Source organism: Anser brachyrhynchus (genome assembly GCF_964034855.1).
Source record: "Anser brachyrhynchus genome assembly, chromosome: 6".
Lineage (NCBI taxonomy): Eukaryota > Metazoa > Chordata > Aves > Anseriformes > Anatidae > Anser > Anser brachyrhynchus.
The window spans coordinates 38,327,991-38,346,091 of NC_137700.1; the positions used below are offsets into that span (position 1 = coordinate 38,327,991).

Sequence of the window (18,101 nt, forward strand, 5' to 3'; positions counted from 1 at the left end):
TCTTCATTCTTTTAATTAGTAAATAACAGGAGTTACTGACAGAGTATGAATACAGCCAACTAGCACTACGTAACTGGTTGGGGTAAGCTCTGCTCAGCAACTCCCCCAGCCCCTAGCCAGCACTGCTGTTATGAGCTGCTGTTCCACAGATCATTGTTGCTTAGTCAAGACTACCAAATCAAATTAATTAGGATGGACTTGAGGCCTGACCCCATTACCTTTAAAGACCTAGGATTAGGCTCATGGAGTATCTGTCACCCTTTTTCAGACCTGAAACAATGAAGGAATAGAGCGAGTGCACTGACTCTCTAAGCCTGTTCACTTCTGCATGAAGCCAAAATCATCTCATGCTCCCTTTTACATGGAAAAGAGTTTGAAGATGCTCCAAACACCTTGAGGGAAGCAATACAGAGTATATTATTATGAACTAAACCCTTTTTTTTTTTTTAAATCAATTAAAATCACTGGCCAAGGAACATTAACCATATACACTGTGAAGTGTGGATATGACACTTGACTCAGGTAATATTTGGGTCATAACAATCATAATCTCTGTTACAGACAAAGTGGTCTTTGCCTTGAGATATCAAATTCTGACCTGGAGAAGCTATCAGAGCAGACACGCAGCCCGTTCTGCCAGCTATGCACTGAGGACACTATTTCAGCTCTTTGCTCAAGGTACACGATTACCGAACCTGATAACATCAGAAGTTAAATAATTTTCCCCTACTCGTTCCAAAGTGTGCGTTTTACATTTTGTATCTAAGCAGGACAAACATTTTTCTGTTATGTCTGCTAAAGAAGATACTCAAGTAACAAACTGGAAGCCAGGTTCTGCACACTTTCACATCATGGGACAAGTCACTGACTTCACGAGTAACGACGTAAGACTAGCAGTCTGCTTCGTTATACACTAATGCAAGCTGGAAGAACTAACTGAGAATGATAGCAGAAAGCAGATGATATCAAAACGTCCTTCAAATATTCCTTGAGCCACCCACAACTTTGGCAACCACCACATCAGCATGACACGTAACTGTAACAGTCAATTTCTAGGTTATACTTTTCTGCCCAAAGCTGTGATGGCGAATCTAGAACTTCGGCACTGTCAGTAATAGAGCAAGCCAAACGTTTAAGCACAAATACATGACCCCGAGTGCCACTGCCAGTCTCTTGTAGATCCACTGGATTCTAACCTAAAATTTGTCACTTTGCTCGTAAGAGGTTAATAGGCAAGGCAAAGCCAAATGTCAGTTGCTCTTAAAGCAGTTAAGCAAACTGATAATGATAAAGATAGTAATTAAAATAGCAAATACACCTGAAACAAACAAGTGGCAGTAGGAGCCTCTAATGATGATGATTAAAAAGGTAAACTTATTATTTTTTATAAAAGTGATGGCTGATGAAACGTTTGCTATTACAAAGACACTTGCTATAATGCTAACACGTAGATTATGTTATAGATCACAGCTATCAAGGGAGGCAAGAATGTGAAAAAAAGACAAAAGGATCAGGGAGAGATGAATCATTGAATCTAAATGAAAACAAAAGAGAAAGTAAGAGTATAAAGAGGCACAGATGTATCGAGGTATCCCCAAAATGAGACCCTCTTCAGTGTAAGGTAAACATATAGTGACAGTTCCTAAAGACTGGATTATACTCGTGAGGTTGTACAACCCCCTGAGATCTTGTTAACTAGGTGACAGAGGAGAAAGAAAAAAAAACAAACCTCCTGTGGTCCTGTGGCTGACTGAGGTATAAATATATTTGCAAAGGTTTTTAGTTTATCTATTTATGCACGTTTCAGTCCAAGGTTGGTTGGTTTGCTTGGTGGTTTGTGGGTTTTTTTTGGGGGGTGGGGGAAGGCGTATTGTGAGTGTGCGGCTTTGTTCAGTGTTCCTTTGTTTTCTTTTCTTCTGGTTTGCACCAGCTCCATTCTGGTCCCATGGCTGTAACGCACATCTTCCCGTGAGTTTCATCAGGCAGGAACCCATGAACACTCCATCATTCAAAGCAACGCACAGCAAGGTGGGGATAAATGGGAGATCCAAGTGCGAAGCAAACTCCTCATCCACACCAGAACACTGATTTTGGATACAGCTTACTAAACAGATACTGCCTGCCATACTTGCAAAGATGGTATCCATCCAAAAGAGATTAATAGTGTGCTGAGTAAACAAAAAACAACTTAAAATCTAAGTTGCCTGTGTATGCTTTCTGCATACCGAGTTTGTTACTCAACCTCAATTATTTCGTGCCCATAGATTTATACAGTTCTTTCTTCACAGTATTACTAATTCTAAAAATTAAAAATGGATTCTATTCAACAAATCCTCCCCAGATAAAAGGTAAACTTAAACTGTAAACTTATTAAATATGCACATTTTATATTAGTTTCTACTTCAAAAGAAAATCGTTGTACAAGATACATATGAAAGAAAGTGAACTTATTGTAAAAGATTCTCATAGACCATAATAGTGGTGGCACACAAAAACTGAGAGCTTCTAACAAATTATTGCATGATAGATATTATTTCATAGTAGCTCTCTTATCAATAAGGTCAGAATGTTTACTATTTTTGGCTTTTTGAAAATAACAAAATAAACTTTTGATAAGACAAATAGATATGTTTACATAAAAGTCAAGAACTAGTAAAAGAGTCTCACACAAAAAGGGGGAATAAATGACTAGAGTCCTTCTGAAGGGGCACTGTGATGAGCTTTTTAATTACAAAACAAAGAAAAACAGTCCATCATGATTACTGTTTAAGATTTATATTTATCAAGATCTGTTGCATTCAAGAACTTTAGAAGATTTCACTACTTATATCTAGCATCTGCCTGAATAGAAATTTTCATTAAAAAAAATAAATGCTATGTAATTTTAATTGTTATTTAAATTACTTCTCCTTAAAGGAGCTTATTTAAATGAAAGTTTAACTTCTGACAAACCAAGCTACATCCTAACCTTACTCTAATCTTCATTAAATAAATAATAATCTAAGACTCTGGCTGTAAACCTGTTATTTAAGTCAGTTGCACTGACTTGTCTTGTAGGAAGCACGAAGAATATAACTCATTGAAGTCCGTATGAGCTTCTCGCAACTGAATCTTTTCTATAGTTGTTCCATTTCAGTTTATCTAATTCACATCCAAGATTAGTTTTGTTGAGAAAAATGATTATAAGTTTAAAACAGGAGTGCATACATTCAAACCTATGAATAAAATTGAGTTGGGATACAGTAAGACTGATCTGTTCTAAAATCTTAAATAACAAGTTAATGAGGAACAAGTCAATTATTTAACTGCTTAAACATATATATTGGATTCAGCATAGGCACTGTGTATGTATGTATGCATATACATATATGTATATATAAGACTATCTTCCTCATTGGTAAACAAAAGCCAGAAGGGAAATGAAATTTTGGATACAACTTTTTTTTTTTTTTTTAATTTAAGGAAAACAAGTAAAGTGTTGATAAGCAAACAAAGATTAGAACGGATTATTTAAATCAAAGTTTCTTATCACCCCCTGTAACTCAATTCACTTTGCTTAGCATATAAACTGCTGTCTTGTATAAGGCCTTGAATACACATGAACTCAGGAAAGCTACAGTGAGCCAAATGATTTCAAGCATGATAGTGCCCACGCAGATGCTCCCATTTACAAACAGAATGGTCTTCATTTCTTCAGGTTTCGCACAGACTCTAAACCCTTTTTTTTCCCAAGTGGTAAAAAGTAGAGCATTTGTTATCATTACTCAAATTTTCTTCACCACGTATTTATTCTGTTTCACTTTTCCCTTATACTTAAACCTTTCCCTAGACTTAAAGCATTGTAATAGTTAGTGATGAAAAGCATTGTAATAGTTAGTGATGAATGTTCAATGAAAGCAGAAGACTCTCAGGAAGAACCCATTCTGAAGCACGAGCAAGGTTTTCCACAAATGCAAGTACCCAAGAACAGTCAGAGCTCATATTAGCAATATAAATATAACTTCTAAATGAAATAAAACTGTATTAGAAGTTGCTAACTTTTACTTAGGAACAGATAAGCAATGATATAAATGTATATAAAGCACAAAGATTGTGTTTCTCAACACTTCGCATTTTCATTTATATAACATATTCAATATACCAGATCAAAGTACAGTAGAAACCTACCTTGAAGATGGCAACATGCTTGTAGGCTTGAAGTTTGTCACAAACGGATTAGTCGACTCAAAATCAAAACTCTCCTGATGAGTTTCCCCAAATGCACCGGGTGATTTCAAGTCCATAGAACTCTCTGATCCCCCATTGCTAAATTTATCTGACCTCCTGCTGTCTTTTTTCCCCGTCACTCTTTCAAAAAGACTTACTTTCTCTTTTTTCTCTTTTTTACTTTCTTTTTTTATTTCAACAGGTTTGGAAAACAGACTTATGTTTTGATCCCATGCTGCTGGGCTTTCTTCAAATGGATTCTTCTGTCTTGGCAGCGTAGCAAATTTCTGGGGTAACGAAGCACTCACATTGGTAAATGGGTCGTTTTGTGCTTCAAGTGCAGTTTCATCAACTGTGCTGTCAAGCTGGTTCATTTTAGAAGTATCGACACTTAATGTCCTTCTATGTGGAGACTTTATACTCCCTGCAAACAATCTGTCATTAGTACATTATCAATGAGATAGCACAGAACACCTTATGACATGCAGAGTATCCATTTTAACTTAGGTCTTGGGTTCCAATTGAGTCTTAGTTCAAAACATGCTTGAATAACTAATCTATTTTTAAAAATGAACAGCTGTGGCCTCGACTTGGTGGTTCAGAAACGTTTAAGGAAGCAATAGATACTACAGCATTTTATTTTCTGTGTGTGAATTTATTTTTCTGTGTGAAAATTAGGTTGTACAAACAATACAGCTGTGGCTAGCGTGGCATTCCAGAAAACAGCAGTAGTCTATTGCATAATAACTTTGCACAATGCAAAGTACTTTCAGTTCTTCGTATAAATCAGGTTTAAAACTTTGGTGATAGTTTTTAAACTTTTTAAAGACACTTTTATTTTTCAGAAGACATTGTTTTCCCTAGAGTTCTTTCTTGAATGCAATGTTTCATTACAACATACTCTTAAATGAGGACATAAGATGAAAAATGATAAATTATCATACATTATGGTTTATAAGTTATTCCTTATGCTCAGAAACAGCATTTATAAGTTACCACCAACTAACAGAAGTGAAAAAAATATATATATTATTAACTTTTTAGCCTTGGAATAGCTTCATAAACTAAAGAAACAGACTTTTGAATGTCCTAGTAGCAGCGACTTGTGATTATAATTGCCAAGATTAAGTAGCATGAGTTTTACTTACCGCCTTCATCAACCGAACCAAAAGATTCTAGCTGACGCCTGAAGAGATGAGAGTAGCCAACTGTGCCGGATTTTAGTTTTTCTGAGGAGACATGTGATCCTGTTAAATCTGACATTGAATGCGCTGAAGATAACCGTTGAGGTCCCAAAAGGAAAGGTTTTTTTGGTTTTGATTTCATTTGTACTTCACCACTACATATCTCTATGTTTGCATCTGGTATGTGGGTGCTTGGAATGATTGCAGAGGATGTATCTGAAAACGTCCCATCATTTTTTCGACCCTTCATTTTGTCTTTTAGTTTAGCAAAAGGGGATTTGGTTTTGTCCTTCATTGACAAATCAAACATACTTGCTGTCATGTTATTCCTCATAAACTGAATATTGACCTTTATTTCTCCTCTGTCTTTAGTTCTTTTTCCTTGTCTGGACTCTAGGTGAAACCACCTTAAAGGAGAAAAAGAACAAGTTAAGCTGTGTTTTCCAGAGGCTAGTCATTGAATTCTAGTTAGTTGGTTAATGTCTGGCTAGTATAATTAAAAATAGGAAAACCAAATTCCATACCAAAAATCAAAATACTCCTGTATTGAAAAGCTTTTTAGTCCATATTTGTTTTTGAAAGAAGAAACATTTAATAACTAAAGAGGCATGAAGCTCTTTGCACTATTCACTTGCTGCAAGAACCAAAGTCAACTCAGTGGAAGCTTACTAAACTTCACCAAAGCCAATGGGCTCACATCTGCTTACAGATAATTTGTACCTCATTAATTATAGATACAAACAAATTTTATTGTACTATTAAAGGATCAGTGCTATTTTTCAAGTAGCCCTTATATACCTGAGATGCATTAGACAAATGTTTACTATGTGCCAAGGATTTGATTCATTAACCTATTCTCGTTTGATTTTGCCTCAGTTTATGTGCTAGCAAACCTTCTTCTTCTCTGTCCCTTCCTTCTAACCACTGGTAACAATTCATGTCAACTGCACTACCAAGGAAATATCTGAGACCTTGGAATGATTTACAATCATCATTTTGGTTTTGCAACTGCAACCCCTGATGATAGCGACAGCATCTCCCCAAGCAGCAGTGGCAGAACAGCGAGCACGTAGGGTTGGGTATCTAACACTTGCCCCATCTTTTGCAGGTCACCAACAGGATTAACTTTAGGACTATTTCCACAGGCTTTGGAACCATGTCTCAAACCTCCACTCAAGGCTTTTTCTAAGTATTGAGACTTTTTCTAAGTATTAAAGTGCTCAATGGCTTATTTGGTTGGTACCGTGAAGGAAAAGCAATATACCACTTCTCAACCTCCCTCAAAAGTTGGGGAGGAGAGAACAAATCCCCTAAAGGACAAGCTCTTCTACCTGTAGAGATGATGCTAAACCTTAAGTCCCGAAAAAGTGCACAAATCCCTCACAATTTATGGAATTACTAATTTCAAAATTCTATAACAATATATGTATTTTAGCTCTGTGCTTACACAAGTTAGACCAGTAAAAAAAACAGCTAAACACTGGAGTAGCAGCATCCCAACAGTTACTGTAAGACGGTTCCGTGTAGTAACGCATTGCCAGGAGCAACGCACGCATCCCAGCACAACCGTACATCATCATGATCAAGTAACTTTTGAACCGGAGACTAAGAAATGAAATTGCCTATCAACGCAGATGCAAAATTGATTATGCAGTTATACATACATTATTCAATACTGCCAAACACACAAAACAAGGTCAGAGAAGGAGAAAAATAGCCCTCAATTTCCTTTCAGATTTCATAAATGTTTTTAAAGGTGACAGCTGAAATCAAGTTTTCAGGGAGAGATACTATTTTTTGAGTTGAGAAAATACTTTCAAAAGTGACCTTCCAAAGAAACAATGAAAAGGTAAAGAGTATTATGGACTTTATTGTTGCCTTGTGACATCCAAAATGTTTTATATACCACAGTAAAACAGAATAATTAAGAAATATCAGACACTGTCCTGACACTCTGTCCTGACACTGGACAACATGAACCCAGACCAGCAGGTCCAGGAGTTCAAAAAGGACAATTAATGAAGGATGATTAAACTTGCTTCCTAAAAGTTTTCCTTCTGCTGTGAGATAACTTCGCTTATGTATTTTAAATGAAAAGCAAAAACTGAAATATGTTAAGCGTCTGAAAAAGATGGATGGTTTTTCCTTTTAGTTAATAAAATTTCACTTCTTGGTAACTGATTCCAGAAACTCTTTAATTCATCTACAGTCTCTAAAGAAAACATACACAGCAGAAACAAGAGTGACTGACTCTTTTTTATGATGCATAACATCACAAAAACTGGAAGACAAGATAGGCTGCTTCCTTTAAAACTCTTCTTTAAAAGAAATTATGTTCATACGTTCTTTTTTTAAAAAAGAGCAATTAAAATATGTGTAACAATCAAGCAAAGCCTTTGCTTATAGATCTCTACAGATTTTGTCTGTGTGAAAAATACAACAAGAAAAAAAAAAAGAGAAAGCCCTGTCCATGATTGCTTACATAGTAGACAAATATATATAAGGCTTATGACTTTTTGACATTCAAATTTATTAGCTCACCTAGACGGTAAAGAAACATTTTCCCTTTCCCTCCCCTCTTATCTCTCAAACAATATTGTATCTCCGATAAGATTCACGAATTTTCATGTTTCTAGTTAGAAATAACTGAAACTTTAAACACGTATGACACATGCTAACTTGTTTTAGAACAGTATCAAGACACAAATTCTTCAGCTTTTGGTGTGCTGAAGAAAGACTTTTCATTTAAAACTTAATTCAACCCAATTATTTACATTCTTATCATGAATTAACAACTACCCCGTGTCGCTATCAGCACCCCCCCACTAATGGTATACCTACACATACTGTTTTGACATTCACCAGGTCTGAAGGAGAGAATTTCGGTACACAGCTCATACATCGACATCTGTGGATTGTACGTTTGTTTTCAAAGCAGACTTTGAAGAACTTTACACCAAAACTAAGTTCAGCTGGGAAAACAAAGAAACTCTCCTTACCCTAGTGAGACAGAGATGCACGAGGGACTGGACCTTGTACCTGGTGGGACCAGGCTCAACGCTATTTCTGATTCCAATAGAATTTAATCATAAACTTTTTACTCTAGCTAAATTCCTCTGGACTTCAGTGGAATTTCTATTTGAAGAATGATTGCTAGATCAGGTCTGTGTATAAAACACATACATTTAATTTTTATAGGCATTTCAAGGAGGGTTTTTTTTGTTACCTTGGAGAGTTTATCTTGATTAACTTACAATGAAGGTTCCATATGCTTCAGCTCATAACAGGACAATATGAGAAGCAGACTCGATGATTTTCTTCAAATTCAAAGGCAAATAATTATTTTTTTAAACAGATGAGAACAAATGCAAGCAATGCATTTGTGTGGAGCTGCACGTGAATAAGCGAGTCTGTAAATGTTTCTTATTAGAATCTGTTTCTACAACACATGGGCGTGAGCAACAAATAGAAAAACAGTGCTGTACATAATAGAAAAAAGAACTGGAAAATGAAGTCCACTGTTTTCAGATAACATTTTGATCTTAAAATACTAAATTCCACTATACCACTGCCAATTTTAAAAATTGTAATGTATTATAAAAGCCAATAAAACTTGCTATTTTGGTTTTGTTTACAGTACTTTTAGCCACAATAAATGCTCCATTTGTCAGGCTGCCATAAGCTTATTCTATAGAAAGCCTGAACAAAGTAGGAAAATAGCCAATAACATACACGAACAAAACAGGGTGGCTTTTATGAGAGCAGATGCCCTTTTATTTAATAACCAAATATTACATCCAGTCTTGCAGACAGTCTTTATTTAAACAGACCTTGTACAAAGTCTGGCAAATTTTCTCAACTTCAAAGGAAGCCCTACTGCCTCCTGAATCACATTCATACTTCTTGCTCTCACCTTCCAATGTTCTGTAGGACAACATCCTCCATACACCCTCTAATTTCTTCTTCTCCCCTATGGTTTCCATCAGAAGAACCATTGCTTCTTTTTCTCATATGGTTTTGAGTGTGCTAATGGGCTTTCCCTGTCTTGCACAGGTTTCTGATCATTTTTATTTTGTAAGTATTATATAAACTGTCAGTCTACACGCTGGCAATTTTTTGAACACATAAAGAGATCAGGATTCATGGCTGAATAGGAAAAATCCTGTTGCTCAGCCTGCCCTGAAAAACAAAGCCCCAATCTGAAGAAATGTGGCAATTTTCTAACCATGACAAAATTACTTAATTTTGGCCACGCCTACAATTAGGGGTGGAAAAAGAAAGCTCCCTTATTTCTGGGAGAGACGCTAACAATCTTCTTCATATTATTAAAGAAAATTGTATGGTATGAGTGGCAATGAATCCTGCACCTTAGGAAAGGCAGACAGGAAGAGTAAAGCAGAAAAGTAAAGTAAGTTACTATTAATAAGTTACAAAAAATCTAGTCTGCTTAATTCCACCCAAATAACTAGTGATCTACAAATATTTGTATTTTCAACACAATTTCTTCAACTGTTCTTTTATTCCCCTTTTGCTGATTTCATTTTCCTTCCATGTACTCGGTTTTCCAACTCACTCTTGCTTACCTCTACTACTCCCGTTATTCTTCATCCTACATCCAACAAATGTTTTGAAAACAGTATCTTATTCCTCCCCTACTAACAGCAGGAAGCTGATGTCATGGTGTCTTACCTTCAAACACTGCCATGGAATTTGACTGTTCCAAGACTTGGTCCTCCTCTTGTTTTAAGAAGTGTCACTCAAGCTATTCTGCTCAATACGTGACTAACAGTATGGGCATGAAAAATCACCATCTATTTTAATTATATACAACTTTATAAGCCTCCAAAACCACTGGGATACCTATCTACCAACTTCAACAGGCATTAGAAGTCTTCTAGCCAGCACATTCAACCTGTGTGTGAAAGAGAGGATCTTCTGACTCAGTTTCCTTGCCAGTGCTGAAGATGGGAGCAAAAAAAAGGAATTTTCCCCCTCATTTCACTGCTTCGCAAATATGGCATTCTGCTTTCACTCCATAAATACCTACTGAGTTGATCTAATATCCCTTTGCTGTAATTTTTAGTTTGAATCAAAGATTTTTGCAAAATCCTGATTTTAATTGTGAAATTACTGAATTAATTCTGTTTCTAACCTTGACTTTACGGCTAAAAGCAGTAGCCTGACCTGGTAAGTGACTTCACTCTGCTACGCAGTTATGAGGAGGTCAGTAGGTACTTATCAAACTACCCCTAAAAACACCACCAAAATCCCAGTGACAGAACATGCCCACCAGCCGTCATGGGAGGGAACTACTTCGTGTTAGATTACATTTGTCTGAGTTAGATACGCTGAAGAAATTTACTCCACCAAATCTCAGTAACATAAATGTCCTCAGCTAATGGCTAAAAAGCAGCATCCAAAGCCCAGACTTGTCTAGCACATTCATTAGCAGCAAACGCACTTAAAAAAAATGCAGAAGGTATTTTTTCCCAGTAAGTCACTCGGATACTCAAGAGTCTTACCAAAAAGGTGGAAAAGTAGGAAAATTAAGGCAAGGGACTGAGCCCAGCCTCCATAGTGCATGAGGGGAAATGAAGAAGAAAATGGATTATTTATTAAGATAAGTGATGACATTCACAAAGATGAATACTATTACTTTCTGGAAGCCAACCGAAATGAGATATACAAAGTAGAGTTTAAAAATAAATATTACAGACTGACATTGTAACACCACAAAACATATGGGAGCTGACACATATTACAATACCCGTACAAAGGGGTTAGCTAACATCAGCTGGAATCAAAGTAATTAAACCGGTCTTCGTTTACACTATTTATTGTTTTGGCTGAAGACTGTGTGTGAAAACTTTTATTTCAGAAACAAAATAAGTGAAGGTATGAGGATTAAGGCGAGTTATTTCACTTGTGTGTGTGGAAGCATGCGTGTGTGCACAGAAACTGGAGTGCAGAAGTATTGCAGTCCAGATGGCACTCAGGCTCTGAGTCAGAATTATGACTTATTCGGGATATACGCTCACAGTTGTTGTCGAAACCTAAATGCTGGGAATATTGCTAGCTGATTTTAAAATATTGCTATGTTGAAGCTACAGCTGGGCTCCACTTTTTGGTTTTCCCCATAAGCAGCTTTTTCTTCTGTTTGTTCCCCACTACTAACTTTCCTCCTTTTTGTTTTGTTTGTTTGTTTCCTGAGTGCTACCATAAAAGCAACAGAACAAATCCATATGGATCCTCCACACTGCTTATTCTTTTTGTACCTTTGAGAAATTTTGTAATTACCACTCTTCCCACTTTTGACTAGAGCAGAATGAGTTTTTCTTTCTTGCTTTAACCACAACATTTTGATAATTTATGTTACAGCCTGCCATTTCCACTAAAATTTAAGACTGTAAAATGAGCCAGAATGCATTGTTCTGGTTTGAAATAAACGTAAGGCTCAAAATTAGTAAATAATATTTATTATGTTTTGTATAATTATTTATAAAAGTGTTCCTTGACGAGCACTGAGCCCCCCCACAATCATGATTTCTGTTTATTCACAGTTGTTTGCTGACTCGATCCAAGCTGCACTGGAAGCCTGCCTCCTGCTCACGCTGCTGCAGATGAGAGAGGACAGGGCAGAGGCAAGCGAAGGGGGAACCTCTCCGTATAAAAGAGGGCGGCTGATGAGAAAGAATTCACATTAATTTGGAGGAAGTCACAACATTTTCCTCTGTTTCAGGAAGCTCAGCAGTTATAAGGAGAAGCACGTACGTTAATGTGAAGTGGTATTGATCGAGGTCAATCTTCAATTTTTGTGATTCGCTTCATGAGAAGTTGTTTGTGACTCTTTTATATGGCCAACGTACACAGCGGACAAACATCTTAGATAACGCCAAGACTCCTTTACTGTACTCTGCTCAGATAAACATTTTTGTCAATACTGCTGCAATTTGACGGTGCGGAGAGGAGGCTGAGGTATTACAGAAACCAGGGAGAAGGGGAAATAAGTCACATACCAAAAATGTCTCCTCCAAAAAAAAAAATCTTTAAGAAATAACAACTCTACTACGGCCTGCCCCCTCTAGATTTACCCTTCCAGAGAAGTGTTGCACCTTAAATCAGCTGAAGGTATAATAAAATTAGCTCTCCAGGAAAGCTAATAAAGGAATGGACAATAAATAATGTGGAATTAGAGGACAACAAGGACCAAATGAATGCTGATGAAATAAGTAATATCATGGTGAAAGCTAATGAAAATTCTTTTTTTCTGTTGTTGTGCTCATTTAGCACACAGGAGGGGAAAAAAAAAACACACTAAGCAGTCATTAAGAAAGCTACTGAAAAATACTGCAGTAAATTAAGATGTGTCAGTAAATGGGTATTTTTTACTCCACAGTAATTCAAAAATGTGTTTTGATGTTACGCATTGTCAGATCACCAGCAGTATTAAGGCAACTATGAATTATAACTGAATTGAAATAATTACAAAAATATACATACACTTTAAAACAACACAGTCACCCGTCGTCATTTAAATTTAACTGTGAGAGCGGAAGAGGTGTATTTGTTCTAGAATAGCAGGCCAAAAAAGAAAAAAAGCAATGTATTTACCAGTATGAATAAAAAGGAAAATTGCCATGGGATTTTACTGCAAAAAAAATTAAACTATGGTAGAAATCTACAATCAGAAGAATTATGCTCAATATACCTCCAATGAAGCCGTATCTCCCAAGTTTCTCAAACAGTTAAATAAACTCACTAAAAACTCCCGACATCTGGAGCCTAGTTTTCAAGCCTGGAGAAATGAACAGAAAGAGTAAAAAGAGCCTGCCCATTTCTAATTACAGCAGAGTCGCCAGAGAGACAAATTTACAAAGCTACCACGATGCAATGGGCACTTTTTTTTTTCACAAAGGCAGAAAGAAAATGAACGAGGATCCTGCAGATGCTTTGGCTGAGGTCTCTGGAAGAAACCTAGCAGATGACCATCTGAGCCGCATCTGGATCTAACTGTTCCAGGAATTTTCACTTTTAAGAAATTGAAAAATCATCGGTTTTAGGAAGAAAAAGGACATTGCATGATGGTGTATACAGAACTTTCACTATCAAATTATACTAAATCGTTGCTTTGTTTCATTAAACCCTTTGCCAGAGCAAGTTTCTTAGAACACCAGACACGCAAATCTTATCGTGAGGCCTCTGCCTAAAAACTTCACTGCAGAAAGTATTTTTCTTAAGGTGTCACAAGCAACAAACAGAAAGCGTTATACATAAAAAAAAGGATTATTTTTCTCTAGCATGTTTTTCAAGCTGCAGTGAATTTGTAAGGGTATTTCTTCCAAATTATCAAATATTAAATAATTTTTTTAAAAAATACAAAGAGCTGAATGTCACACACCCCGTACTCTTCCTAGGAATTCAAAATCAGCTGGTAGCCTTCACTTCTCATACCTCCTTACTAAGAAAGCACTAGGGAATTGCTGACAGGGTTCAGCATTGTATAGAATATTAAATATCTTTTTTGCAATACCCTGGTGACTCTTGAGTCTGTCTCTTACAGCACCATATGTACAGCTGTGTTGGAAAGAGGAAGCTATTAAATATATTAAAAAGTAGAAATATTACCAATAGACACTTCATCAAATAACTGGATCTCATTCATCCCCAAACAAAGCAAGAAATGTTAAGGTTACATCAACATAAGAAAATAACTCTGGATTTAATAACACCACAAGCCTGTTGAACATATTTGAAAGTAAAAACATTGCTTAATAAAACAGATTAGTGTTTCTGAAACAATGAATATAGCTTTCAACCATCAAATGCTTCGGTAATAAAGACATTGGACTCGGTCTTGAAAGGTACTGGGTATCTCACTTCCCATACCACAGTCACAGCTAGATGGTCTTCAGGTCCAAATATATCACCCTTACTTTACTGCCAACTTAGGACTAGGAATATTTTGTATCAAAAAGGATTTAATAAAAGGAAAAAAAAAAAGCATTTTTTTGAGATCACATTTGTGAGTATTTTCTTGAAAGTTTGCCTCCCTCTCACACACACGTTCAAATATTGCATCTACATCTCCAGCTAACGCTTATGGGAAACAGCAACAGCAGACATGCGTTCACGAAGGCATAAAAGGAGACAACCACAATAACTTTTCAAAAACATCTAAATGCTTAAGGACCACGTTATTTTTTTTTTCCAAAACGATTTTCCAAGGGACACATTTTTCTTGGTTTCTAAGCATATAAAGACCACAATAGGAAAGTGGAATTTCGATGGCTCCTACCTCGTAAGAGTTTAAATCAGCAGTCAGAGAGCACGTGCTGCCAAAACTCCAAGCAACCATCTAGCCGCGCTTTTACACGCGAGACTTTTACAAGTAGGGCTGTTAGGCTCTAGAAGCCTAACACCCATCAGCTTCTAATAAGATCTGCAATCTTAAATGCTCAAGTAACTCCTGAAAACAGGACTTAGGCTGTTTGTAAAAGTTTCCCAACGGTCCCCTGTCTGGTGAAGCATAGCTCGCAGGCAGCGCGGAGCGCTCTCGGGAGCCCTCGCGTTTTCAGTGGTGGTCTGGGGAAGCATCGCTGCACATTTACGTAGCAGGAGTTCTTCTCTCACACTTCAGAGAAAGAAATGAAAGAACAACGAACACATATGAAACCAGGCTAAGCACAACTTCATGTAAAAAGTACTGGCAGGATCTGAATATTTATTGAACTGACAAGGACTATGTTAATTTCGCCAGTTACAAATTCTTGAGATAATTTTTTAACACTCCAACACTATTTTTACTAAAATTAATGCAGAAGTGTCTGGATCCCCAAAGGGAAATAGGTTTTCTTATTCACAGTAATACATGAATAATTTACATATTTTCCTACAGTTCGTGAATACATATTTTTATCTAGTTTGACAAAGTTTTCACATTTAGTAGCACTTTTACGTCATTCATTCACCTTTTTCTTGCAGAGCAGCTAGGTGTTTAACCTAAAGCAGTTGTCTACTGACTTCCAAGATAATTATGGCTGATGATTAAAAGAATATTTAAGATCCATGTCTGAAGAGCACTGAAACTTTTTGAACCAAGTGTAAACAGAAATTAAGACCCTAGGGCTAGAGGCATTAACATGTATTGCAAAAAGATAACTGTACCGCTACTGGTTTGCCCTATCTTTTTAAGATAAGCAATTAAAAGGTGTATTACTTTGCACTACAGACCCACAAGAGATTCTTTATGGACATGTTGTTCCCTGTTATATGGTTAGGGAACATACTGTTTTGTTAAAAATTCAGTTAAAAGAAAAAAAAAAACACAACACAAAGCAAAGACAGCTTTGACCTGTCTTTGGTGCTCCTTCAACCTCAACCACCACTCCACATAAGCAGAACCAGGTTTTGAGATGGTTTTCAGGCTCTGATCAACAAGATCTGGCTAGTGTTGCTGCACTGACTGCCGCCTCCAACTGTCTGCTCCGACTCTGCTGGAGGTTGACGCCTCCACAGCACAGTCAGCAAAAGATAAACGATGCCAGAGTCTTAGTCACTGATGCAAAGTCCACCATCTCACCATAAACCACCACCTCTAGCAGAAGAAATACCTCTAACAGTAAAAATGCCTAACGTTGGTTTTACCAGCTGAGGTTTGGGCACAGGTTCCTTTCTACTCTACTGATGAGAGATGAAGGAAGAAAGACATCTGGGGCAGGAACTTCTTAACTGCTGCAGAACATCTTTGACCACTCACAGCTTGCTTAGAGGTCTCTCCATGCTGTTCTTGTACACCTTCTGTGGGACAAATCTAGCTAAACCAGACATAAATAATATAGTCACAAGCATGCTAGCAGTACCCTTACACCTATACAGTTATTCCCATACCCTTTGGAGGATAAATCACACTGGCACCAGACATCTTTGTGCAACCATTCCCCCCCCAGAGTTGCTAACAATTTTACTAGTTTAGCTAAAAAACAGACTCACAAGAACAAGTTAGATACGTTTACTGCTCAGTCTAATAAATTGCTGTGATGCTTTTTTTTAAATTATATTTTTATTTTTTGCATTCTAGTGACTGAATTTGCTGGCAAACAACATTTTTACTTGAAAAGTATTCTGTAGGTAATGATGGAGGCTACTACAATGGCAGAAATTTCTCTTCTGTCTTCTCTGTAGAGGCCTGCTTGCAGGATCGTGGCCTAAGACTAATCAGGATCAGAAAACTACCATACTGCTGTGGGAAGCCTTCATTAAGTCACAGTTCATTGACCACTAAAACATAAATATAAAATATTTAAAGACACTTGGTTGCAGCGATTGAAGAAAAACATTTTTAGAGGGAATGACACCAGGCTTCAACAGAGCCTGAGTCTCATACATGGTTCAAACAGGTACAAGCTGAATGGGGATACTGCCTTTAGCAGAACAAAAAAAGAAATCATTAGAAAAACAGACTGTAATGAGCTCATGTTGCACACAATAATCTGTCACAAAGTGTTAATGTTATTGACAGCCCTGCCCTGCACTGGGTGACCACTATGATTTCAGTAAACTTCTCTTTGGAAGAGGTCAGTCCCCAATGACATAACTGTATATGCCTGGGGCTTTCAACACACCAGAGAAGAAAGAAATGCCCTAATTTCATTTCAAAATTCCTTAATCACAAGGCTATTTCCCATCCCCCCTCCAAAGTGCATGCATACAAGGAATACAAGTTATAACGAGAAAACAAACAAAAACAAACAACTGTCACTTACTCTGTTTTCCTCCTTTGCTTGTCCTCAAATATATCGTTCAGACTGATTGCCACCTGGCCCAAAAACTTGTCCAGCCCCACCAGCGACCTGTGCATGACAATCAGGTACAGGATGTATCTTTCTGGGTTCTCCTGCATGAGTAATCCGGGCAGCTCGAAAGAGGCCTCCTCTTTCCATACTGGATCCAGGGTCTTCTCGGCTACCGAGGTGGAGTACTTCTCCTTGCCCAGCTGTATGATAGTGTAAGCGTCGTTGGTGCCACCTTTGCCTTTGGGCTTCAGACCTTTGGCTTGAAGAACCGTGACTTGCACGTGAGTTGGGAACCACTTCTGGGCTTGCTCTGCCAGCATCATCTTTGAAGCAGCAATACCCGAGTCCAGGGCACTTACAGCGGGGACACCTGTCAGCCTCAGGGCGCTCTTCCCCCGGCACTTCTGCCTACGGCTGCCACTGACCGGCCCCCGGCAGCCCTACCGGCGGCTCCATCCTACGCCCTACCGGCTCCCGCTCTCCCTATTCCCGTCCCCTCGGCCCGCCGACACCTCTCCCTCCCGTCCACGGCCCCCAGCTTCTCCCGGGGCCGCCCGGCGCTGCCCGGGGCCCGGCTCCCCGCCCGCCCGCTCCCGGCCGGCCCCGCCGCCCGCAGGGCATCCCCCGGCCCCGGGCCCGCCTCAGCCCCCCTCGCCCGGGCCGGGCTCAGCCGCGGCGCGGAGCCCCCGCAGGCCTCCCCCGGCCCCTTACGGTCTCGGTGCTGCCTGAGGGCGGCGGGCAGAGCCGCGGGGCCGGGCCGGCGCTGCCCCGCCGCCGCCTCAGCCTCTCGCCGCGCTCCCCCCGGCCTGACGGGCCTGGCGGGCCGGCTCCGCCGCTTCCGCCTTCCCCATGCTGCCGGCGGCGGCGGCGGTCAGAGGGCAGAGGGCAGGGTTCGCCCCCTCCCAGCCGCCGCCACCGC

General features: G+C 38.6%; 1 protein-coding gene across 1 annotated transcript in view; it reads right to left on the reverse strand.

The window, feature by feature from the left end:
• Positions 1-17,747, reverse strand: part of RAB11FIP2 (RAB11 family interacting protein 2) — a 35,650-nt gene extending 17,903 nt beyond the window's left edge. The window contains exons 1-3 of the mRNA XM_080597091.1: positions 17,153-17,747; positions 5,355-5,797; positions 4,168-4,630 (exon numbers count right to left, since the gene is read on the reverse strand). Coding sequence (XP_080453217.1) covers positions 4,168-4,630; positions 5,355-5,797; positions 17,153-17,505 — 1,259 coding nt within the window. The 5' untranslated portion in view covers positions 17,506-17,747. The remainder of the gene's footprint in view (positions 1-4,167; positions 4,631-5,354; positions 5,798-17,152) is intronic.
• Positions 17,748-18,101: the final 354 nt, after the last annotated feature.